The following is a 9805-nucleotide window of genomic DNA, read 5'->3' on the forward strand; positions in this document are numbered from 1 at the left end:
AGATGAGTTTGTTACAATTTCACACAGCTCTATTTTTTCTGGGCTTTTTTATAGCCCAATTTATTTCAGATTTGTCAGAGTAGAGACTAGAGAGGCACAAAGCTTAGGGCAGGGACATACATGCAGATGAGCATGTTCAACAACACACAGACCTAAAGGGTGTTCAATAGCACTGATTTATGCAATAGAAATCTAAAACCTCACAAATTGAGTAAGGTTTCCTCCCGACAGCAACATAGGCTGAGCCATCAGGCGTAGGTGCTCGATTTGCTTGAAAATAAATGCTTTTATTTTCAAAAAATAAATGCATTTATTTTCAAGCAAGGACTGCAGCCAAATAAACATACGCTCGCACATCTATCTGCGCAAATGCATAAATATGAGCTCAAGATCTTGGTAGAAAATGTGTACTTTTGACCACTGTGCTGCTTCACGAACTCTCTCATGGGCACCAAAGTGTGTCAGTCAGCACATTTCCAGTGAGTCTGATTCTTTAACCTTTCGACTACAATTAATTAGTTTAGTTGCTGAATGTAATACCATACTTACACATCCATATCCATATCAAGGTCTGTGGAAACATTTTCAATACAACACAAATGTACAATGCATTTCTATGAAATGCCACCAGAGGGCCTATTTCAGTACTCCTACATCAAGTGTACACAAGTGTTTACAAGGGGGTAACTCATATTACTCAGAACACACTTTTACAATGTGTTTGTCCAGACATTATGTTGGGTGTCTATGGTTACTCTGCTCACTATGAGTCATTCACACTTCTTATCAGTCAGGAGAGACATCTAGTCATCTACTACGTGAACCCTACCCCAAAATGACTCATTTCTCATTCCTACAACACAGATTGACAGAGACAGACGGGCTGAAACACATAAGCTTATGTCCAATCAACACCAGTTCAAAACCCAAGGTTTGTTTACAGTGACAAGTTATTTTATTTCAAACAAACACAGAGAGGTCATCTTAATGTTCAAGTTAGTCGTTTGTTTTTTACATCTTAGGATAAATAAAATATTGAAGTGCAAATGGGAATTCTTTCTGAAATAGATCATACTATCCTAAAAAGGGGGAATGTGACGCCTAGACGTAAATCCACGGAATGTTAGAACTGACTGGAATCAGGATGAAAACTAACTCTACTTATGAAAATAATCTGCTGGTTTTCATGCAGATAATTTTGCATGCAAGGCTACTGTGCAAGTTATAGCATTTAAGACATTTAGCAATGTGAGCATGAGAGATGTCATTAACATGTCACAACAGGTGAGTGCTTACAGGCAATATGGTTTATCAGTTTACAGGCACTGCAAAAACGGCTTACACATTTTAAATATTCTCCTTAATTCATGCTATGTCGTATGGCTTGCCTACCGTTTTACGACAAAGTATAAATCAAGCTTAAGTATTTATTGCATCTCCTAAGATAGGCATTACATCTAAAACATATAAGAGCATTGCATCGTGACCTGCATTTAAAGCTGAGCTGCATGGCAAGGGACCTCCTCCATATGAAAGATTCCCCCTGAATTCTGTGCAAATGTTACCCCGTAAAGTTGTGATTTTGCGAAACGGAGCGCGGCGCCACGTAACACCAACAGTCTGAGGCAGGAACAAAAGGAAACCCATGGTTTTTCAAGCATTGGAACATTAACTTCAATGCTTTTTAAGGAATGCCTTGAAATATTTCTGGGTATTGTCACTATAACAAATACGCTGCATAAACTGGCAACATAAATTAACAATAAAAGCATGACTACTAAACATAAAAGAAATCCCCCCCCCCCCCCCCCCCACCCATAAAAAAACAAGAAAAACAAATTAAGAAAAAAAGAAAGAAATAAAGTATAGGAAATTTGAGTTATTTGCTGGATATGCAATTACCCAAATATCGTGGGCTTAAATGAGACTAGGAAATGGTGGGAATCTCAGGATCCACGTAGAATTATAACTAGAGTTGGTCCCTGTCACTCTGGTTGCTCACTGCTTCTTAAGATGGGGCAAATACAGAGGACAAATTTCTCCAAGGCGATAATAAAATATATATCAAATCAATAGTTAAATAGTATGCAAATATGCCAGAAAGCTAACATTTACTTTTTCAATAAAAGAATATAATTGGAAAAAACAAAACACTAAAATAAGTTTACAATACCTTTAAACATAAATTAATTTAGAAAATACTGGAATGGGACTTTTCATGAATTGTGTTCTTTCACACTTGAAATACAGCAGGGACGAAGTAGTTCTCCCCAGTGAGATCTTTTGTTATGAATCAGCAGCATAGCTTATAATGACAACTGGCCCACATGAACTCTGTTGTGCAGAGCAGCATACAGAAGACCAGGGCAGGAAGAACTTGAGAAGTCATTATATATTATATTATATTATATTATACGAGACAACAGCTCGGCTTAGGGCATGCTGCCGATACCGATGCCGTCCTTCTCTGCAGATATCGACTTGACCAGCTCTTCCACCCAGCGCACCTCTGACGCCACCTGCTCCGCCAGCGCCTCGTAGCGGTTCTCCAGGCGTCCAAACTTGCGCTTGAGGGCGTTGGCCGCCAGCATGGTGGAGCGGGCCTCCTCCTGGCTCTGCCGGCGCTGGGCTTGCGTGCGCTGGAACTCCTGGCGGATGTGGCTCAGGTCACTGGAGATGCTCTGGTTCTCCTCCTTGTACCAGCCCTCCTTCTCCTCGTATATGGACAGCAGTGCTGCCACGTCGTCGCGGCAGGAGCGCTGGTTGCGCTCGAGGTCCCGCAGGCCCTCCTCAGCCGCAGCGATCTCCTCCAGCACTTGGGAGAAGCGTTCAAAGTTGACGTAGGTATTGTTGGGCGGCATGCTGGAGTGGGACTTGATGGTGTACTCCTTCAGGCGGGTGGTCTTCAGGCGGCGGCGCTCTGGCTTGCGGCTGCTGTCCTCCTGTCGCACGTTCCTTCTCTTGATCACCTGTCAAGGGAAGTGTGGCGAGTGTTGGAATTACACATTCTCACTAGAAAACCTGTATCCCTCCATTGTCCTGATTATGTCTAGATTATAAAAGGCTAAAGGTTATGAAGGCTATATAGGTGTGTATGAATGATGATGTACTGTACTGCTGTTAACTTAACCAGCATAGCATCTCTAATAGGTAATAACTCTTTAAACTCATTAAAGTCATGAAATTATGTAAATAGCACACCTTGATCCAGGGATGCTCCAGGCTGTCCTCAATGGTCATTCTCTTCCTGCACACAAGAAAATGTGCATCAGGCACATGACAGAGGTTTCCATAACCCATTACAGAGAAATATTTCCGTCTCTCTCGGTCAGATATTTCATAAACATCCTTACTTGGGATCCTTCACCAAGAGACGGCGTATGAAGTCCTTGGCCAGCTCGCTGGTGTTGCTGAAGTACTCCTCATCAAAGTCATAGTTAACGGCTGAGATGTTGGTCAAGGTCTCCTGCTTTGTCTCCCCGAGAAAGGGCGATGCGCCGCTTAACCTGATGTATAGATACATTTGATTATAGTCATGTAAAAGAAAAAGCAGTGTAAATATGCAATCAAAGTCATTTAGGTGTACATAACAGCTGGAAATACATTCCAAACAGTACTCACAGAATGTATGTGATCACCCCAATGCTCCTGCAGAGACAAAGGAAAGATCAAACATTAGTGGGCTTTGTTGTGCCAGTTAGTGTACAGTTTTGTTAGCAATAAATCATTTTGAGATCTTACCACATGTCCGCTTCCAGTCCAAGAGGCTCATAGTTGACTATTTCTGGTGCTGTAAAGTACACAGCAAAGAGCACTTTAATTCAAGCCAGATGTGGAATTCTAAAAACACAGCCCTCATTTATGATGACAAGCTAGAGGAAAATGTCACAATTAGCTATTTAAGGATTTTCGGTACAGGACAGATTTCTCCTTTATGCCTTCTGAATACTGTGTATGAGGAAAAGAACCTCACCCACAAACTCTGGTGTGCCGAAGATGTTCTTGAATTCATTCCCTGCCTTAATTTGGTGAGCGATCCCAAAATCAATCAGCTTAATCCTGGGATTAGGTACATTCTTGTCCAACAGCATAATGTTCTCAGGCTGAAAGACAATTGGCAAAACAGGTGCATTTAAATAGCGCCTTTATCCAAAGTGCTTTACATGCACACTGCGCGCACGCACGCACGCACGCACACACACACACACACACACACACACACACACACACACACACACACACACACACACACACACACACACACACACACACACACACACACACACACACACACACACACACACACACACACACACACACACACACACACACACACACACACACACACACACACACACACACACAGTAACAGCAGCAGCAGCAGCAGCTGATTCTGCCTGGAGTGCACTGACCTTGAGGTCAAAGTGGGCGATGCGTTTGGAGTGGAGGTAGTGGACTCCATCCAGGATCTGCTTGAGGAACTGAGTGGCCTCCTCCTCGGTCAGAGACTCCTTCTCGGCCAGGAAGTCAAAGAGTTCACCGCCGGACACCAGCTCCAGGATGAGGATCACGTCCGTCTTGTTCTCAAAGATGTCGTGCAGCGTGATGATGTTGCTGTGCTGGATCTCGCGGAGGATGTTGACCTCGCGTTCTATCTCTTCGCGGCTCACCCCCCGCCGGCTGGATGACAGGCGCCGCTTCTTGATGAACTTGGCGGCGTACTCGCAGCCCGAGCTCTTCTCCTTACACTTGCGGACGATGGCGAACTGGCCGCTGCGAGGGAAAGATGTCAAGAGGTGAGTTTACCGACACGCCGGGGGTGATGCAACGAACCTTTCTGCACCGGCGAGAAGTGATGAGTCATGATTGAGATCATTACAGATGTTTTATTCACTTCCAGAAGGCTCAACAGTAAATACTGAGATTCCAGAACAACTAATAGTTAGTGGAACATTCTTGGCCGATGACGCCTATTGTGTAACACGGAGACTGTCTGCACTACACATAGTCGTAGTGCAATGTGGTCTGGTACCACAATATCAATAAAGACAAGATGTTGTTGCTCGGGTAGAAACATTTTATGTCCAAAATAATTACTTTTAACTAAATGGAAGTTATACAGGAACGCCTACTGAGTGGCAAAACTACTTACTTTCTGGCCTTGACAGCCCATATACATCCAAACAGAGAAGTCGTATCTGATTAAACAACGTTAAACTCACTTTGCCACTCACTAACTAAGCATGTGCATACCCTCCATTTACTTCTCTGGATCAGAGCCCACTTATTTGGGGCCAAATTGGGCCCTGGCCCACAGGTTGAGAACCACTGATGTAGAGAACTGAATGTTCTGCAGTTCAGTTCCTGCATACTTTTCCTTCTAAGCAAATATACAGAGAGAGTGCCCTCCTCTTACAGAGAGAACACCCTCCTAGAGGGAAGGGGGGGGGGGGGACATTGAGGGGCAGTGATGTCATGCTTTTGCTGCATCACTGCAGAAAACTAAACTTCCATATAAAGGTAGGAAGTCAGATGACTCATTCAGAGCTCGCAGCAGTAATTCGACTTCGACCAACTAAAATATTTAGTAATGGATGTATTCATGAAATAAATGTCAGATGTTTTCTAAACACAGTAGCTGTACAGGGATTTGACTGGTATTACACACTGACATACATGGCCAGGGACAAACCAGGCCACGCATTAAGCCTAAAAAACCCAAAAAACAATGCAATGTTATTACCTGTCATTGATTGAATCAGCACCCTTATGGCTCGTACACACTGCACGATATTTGCTCCAATTATGCTGTAGGGGACCATTTTTGGCGCTCGCCGACAAAACTCCCGATCTGACGCAAGATCGGGCATTGATCGCAGAGGTTTTGCTCGCTGTGTGTGAACTGTGAAAGGCTCTGCGAGAAGATATAGCGCCGATGAAAGCACTCGCCGACGCCTTCCCGAGCGTTTCTGAATATCAAACAGGGTTGATATTTGGCTCTGTCGCCGACTGGACATCGTACAGTATGAACTGGATTGCGATCGCGTCCAGAGAAGTCCTGTATTACAGCCAATGAGAGCACAGGACAGCTGCTCACAGCACTGTGTGTGTGTGTGTGTGTGTGTGTGTGTGTGCGCGCCTGTCTCACTGCAGCCCACGTAGGCTACACTACACACCGTCAAACATTTCGCCGTGTAGCCTGGCTATTCCTGTGTGTGTGGCGTGCACAGAGAGAGAGAGAGAGAGAGAGACGTCCTCTGTGTCGGTCTCGCGCTCGTATCACGGCATCCTGCACGTGCGTGAGATGTAAAAATGAATAAAATAAAAACAAATGAATATCGGGTCTGGATCGCATCTTGGTGAACTCTTGCAGTGTGTGATGCCTAGTCTGCGACCAATCGTTTAGTGTGAAAGCCACAACGATATAATGACAGACTATTTTTTTTTTAAGACTCCTGCAGTGTGAAATACATAACGATCTGATGACTCGCCGACAACTTTAAAACTCCTACAGTGTGTAGGGGCCATTAATCAGGCCTTTTCAGCTTCAAATTCAAACATAAATATAATAAAATGTAATATTGGCTGGTTTGATATTGCAGATACCGACATGATGACCGATTAATTGTGCAACCATAAGAAAGAGTCTGCAAAGTTTTGTGATTTTACATTGAGGGAACTACTTACCTCCCAAGTTCCTCTCCCATTTCATAGAACACTTCAACATCCTCTTGCCTGAAGCCAGCCATGGTCTACTGACCGACTTGGATGCAGATGAGTGGTATCGTAGTTTTTCCACTTAAATGAAGAAGGAGAAGGGTGTCACTGAAGATAAATCCAACATGGATCAAAATCAAATACATCAACGTGGATTAAATACGTCAACGTGGATTAAATACAACACTGTTTCTCAACATCAGGTTGGGACCACGAGGGGTCCAAATGGACCCTTACAGCCTACAGGTCTGTAACTCTGAGAGTTAGACCCTGTAACCCTGAGAGTTACGGACATTGTAAGCCAGGGTCCATTTGGTTCCATTTGTACTGTACACCCCGATGCCCCTTTTCCACCAAAATAACTTCTAGAACTGGTTTCGGAACTTCCGTTCTAGATTCTTGGTGCTTTCATGGAACTGGCGGCCATTTGTTGGTTCCAGTTCCGAACCAACTTGTAGGGCCTACTCTGAACCAATTCGTTTTCAGTGGAAACACTCATTCAACCCCAGTGGAAAGGGACCTGACAGAGTTAAATAAATTAACACTGATGATTTTACAGTATAGTTTAGGCCCTAAACTTTAGGGCCACAGAGACGTAAAAAGAAAGAACGAATGTATGGTGCCATTGCTTATCAAACTGGGGGTACTTGAAATTAAAAAGGTTGAGAATCACAAAATGTCACATGACATTTGGCCAGAACTCACTCCCAACCTCCTAACCTAACACAACAGCCCTACAAACACCAATCATGCTAATTAGTGAGGCGGTGCAATTCATCTCAAACTCCGCGGTAATAAGACCCTCCTTCTCCTTTGGCCGGAGAGAAAAGAATGTTTTGATGACTTTCTGGCTGCTTTCAGAGACCTCTGCATACCAGTCGTACTGACGTCACCTTCTCTTTCCCTTGAAGAGTTACGACATTGAGGGGTCAGAAACCGAGCGCTCGAGCGGAGCGCTGTTCATTCAGCCTGGACAGGGACAAGCTGGAGTTTGAAATACATTGTTTTCAACGAGGGCGGCGCAAATAACATGCCAACTGTTTTAAAGTATTGTACAGTGACAACTATAGTCTCTGTAATGTTTATGCTGTAACGATTACTACAAAACAATCTTAAGATCATTAAAGCTGGGCTGTTGCCTGGGTCCAACAATGTATTTCTGCCTACTTCCGGGTCCAGGACTTGTCCCGACTCTAGCCCTATATAACTCTATGCTCTAGCCTCGGTCCCAGGCTTCAAAGACTCCCGACTCCCTATTTGTCTCTGCAGGAGAGCAGCCATTGGACTGGCCCCATGAAGTGGACGGAGTTTTCGTAACTCTGTCTTACTCTATGGCTCTGCCCTTGGCCAGCTATCTCCAATTAAATGGACTCCGATTGAGATAGAACGATGTATCTTACAGTGCAAACGTTTTAACTGAGGAACAGTCACTGACCTATCAAAATTAATTTTGATTAAAAAAAAATAGTTGCTCAAATTGATACGCTACTCCGGGATGCCACGACACAATGGGGGAAACAGCGACTCCCGTTATTTAAAGCCCCGGGTGGGTAACTGTTACCAAAAGCATTTTATCTGCATTTCTTTCAGCTACATAACATAAGACATTAAGACCATGCAGGCGAAGAAACTTGCGACTTGCGAGAGCAAGACACAGACGTAGACGTATCATTAACGTCTCATTTCCAGCCCCTCAAACGAGTCAATTGTTATTGTTTAAGCCAGGGAATAAATCACCTACTTATATAGATTAATGCCCACTGGCTATGCTAGCTAAAGTACACAAAACTGATCGTACTGCCGAAAGGCTTATAAATGCGTTGTGTCACAGAAACACTGTCACTGTTTTCACTTGAACCAAATTAAAAGGATAACTACTTACAGTATGATTGATGTGATATTTGGTTATGAAGTTGAACGCAGCATTAATTTCTTTCACCGAGTAGATACTAGAGGGAAAATATCCGCTGGTTGAGGGAAGACAGAAAAGGGGAGGGGAGCAGCCAGGAACGTTAAGATCCCATGCCCCGGCAGGAGGGGTCGCGGTTTCATTGGCTAGTTGGTTGTCAGGTAACAGTAACACACTTTGACTTACAGTCCGAGAGTTTCTTTTCTTAATTACTACCTGTCCTTTGTCATTGTAGTTGCTGAGAGTCTATTACCAAGTCATACGTGTTATTTCTTATTATATATTTGTCAACAATTTATATGATCATTCAAGTATAATAAGCCAACATCATTGTTTGTTGTCAACCAAACAAACTAAAAACATCCTTCCAGGCTATCGGATGTAGACACTAGTACCAACCAACTGCAGCTGAGCCAGGAGGACGGACATATGGGATGACATCATAGTAGTGTGTGTAGAGAAGTGAATCCTTCTCCACCTCATCATACAAGATTGAACATGACAGATTGTATGGTCTCACTTGAATGTCTCTTATGGCAGCCAGGGCAAATGCCTCGCAAGAAGTCAAACGTAAAATTAGGTATTTTTCAAGGTCACAATAGCCTACATAGATAATAGATTATTACCGGTATATTAGACTGTGAACATTTGAAAACTGTGTTAATGTGAAAGTTTACACAGTGGATGGATACACATATAAAAGAAGAAAACAAGTAGCTTATCTGGTGTATTTGAATAAATACAAATCATATTGCGTTTCGGTTTAAAATAGGCTATTAGTAACGCTATAGTAATGCTTTACTATGTTCAAAAGATAACCTGAACAACAAATACTGAAGTTGTAATGGCGTAAACCACACTATTTCAGCGTGATGGTGATAATGGACATCATGCAGAAGATCAGATATGGAAGAGAATTCCTTCTCAGTTTACCGTTCATCTCAGTCAGCATGAACAGACCTGAGGACCTGCCACTGGCTGCCAGTGTTTAGTGATGTAATCCTGGACAAAGTCAACAAGAAGGCTCTGCAGGGAAAGCTGAACCCGAGGCTTCTATCAGGAGGCATGGACCGTGGCTCTGATTTCAGAGGCAGGCTGGATCAAGAGACAGGCCTCGTCGCCACTTCTCTCTGTCCGTCGACGTGCAGCTCAACAAGGCCAAGGAGGAGGCCTGGAAGC

The 9805-nt window shown here is 43.6% G+C and overlaps 1 protein-coding gene across 1 annotated transcript; it reads right to left on the reverse strand.

Annotated features, from left to right (window-relative positions):
- Positions 1-241: 241 nt before the first annotated feature.
- Positions 242-8703, reverse strand: dapk3 (death-associated protein kinase 3). Its single transcript, XM_083782569.1, has 9 exons — positions 8600-8703; positions 6688-6798; positions 4413-4773; positions 3974-4103; positions 3742-3790; positions 3622-3648; positions 3354-3506; positions 3202-3247; positions 242-2969 (listed from the first exon to the last, which is right to left on the reverse strand). The coding sequence occupies exons 2-9, from the start codon at positions 6747-6749 to the stop codon at positions 2433-2435; spliced, it is 1365 nt and encodes a 454-aa protein (XP_083638695.1). The 5' UTR covers positions 6750-6798; positions 8600-8703; the 3' UTR covers positions 242-2432.
- Positions 8704-9805: the final 1102 nt, after the last annotated feature.

This window comes from Protomyctophum parallelum (genome assembly GCF_964188405.1).
Source record: "Protomyctophum parallelum genome assembly, chromosome: 14".
In the NCBI taxonomy this organism is placed as follows: domain Eukaryota; kingdom Metazoa; phylum Chordata; class Actinopteri; order Myctophiformes; family Myctophidae; genus Protomyctophum; species Protomyctophum parallelum.

Excerpts from the sequence above, each read along its gene's own strand:
- dapk3 (XM_083782569.1), bottom strand. The coding sequence starts at position 6,749 with ATGGCTGGCTTCAGGCAAGAGGATGTTGAAGTGTTCTATGAAATGGGA. Across the intron at positions 3,791-3,973 it reads CGGCACACCAGAGTTTGTGG|CACCAGAAATAGTCAACTAT; the intron begins GTGAGGTTCTTT and ends TGTACTTTACAG. Across the intron at positions 3,649-3,741 it reads GGACTGGAAGCGGACATGTG|GAGCATTGGGGTGATCACAT; the intron begins GTAAGATCTCAA and ends TTGTCTCTGCAG.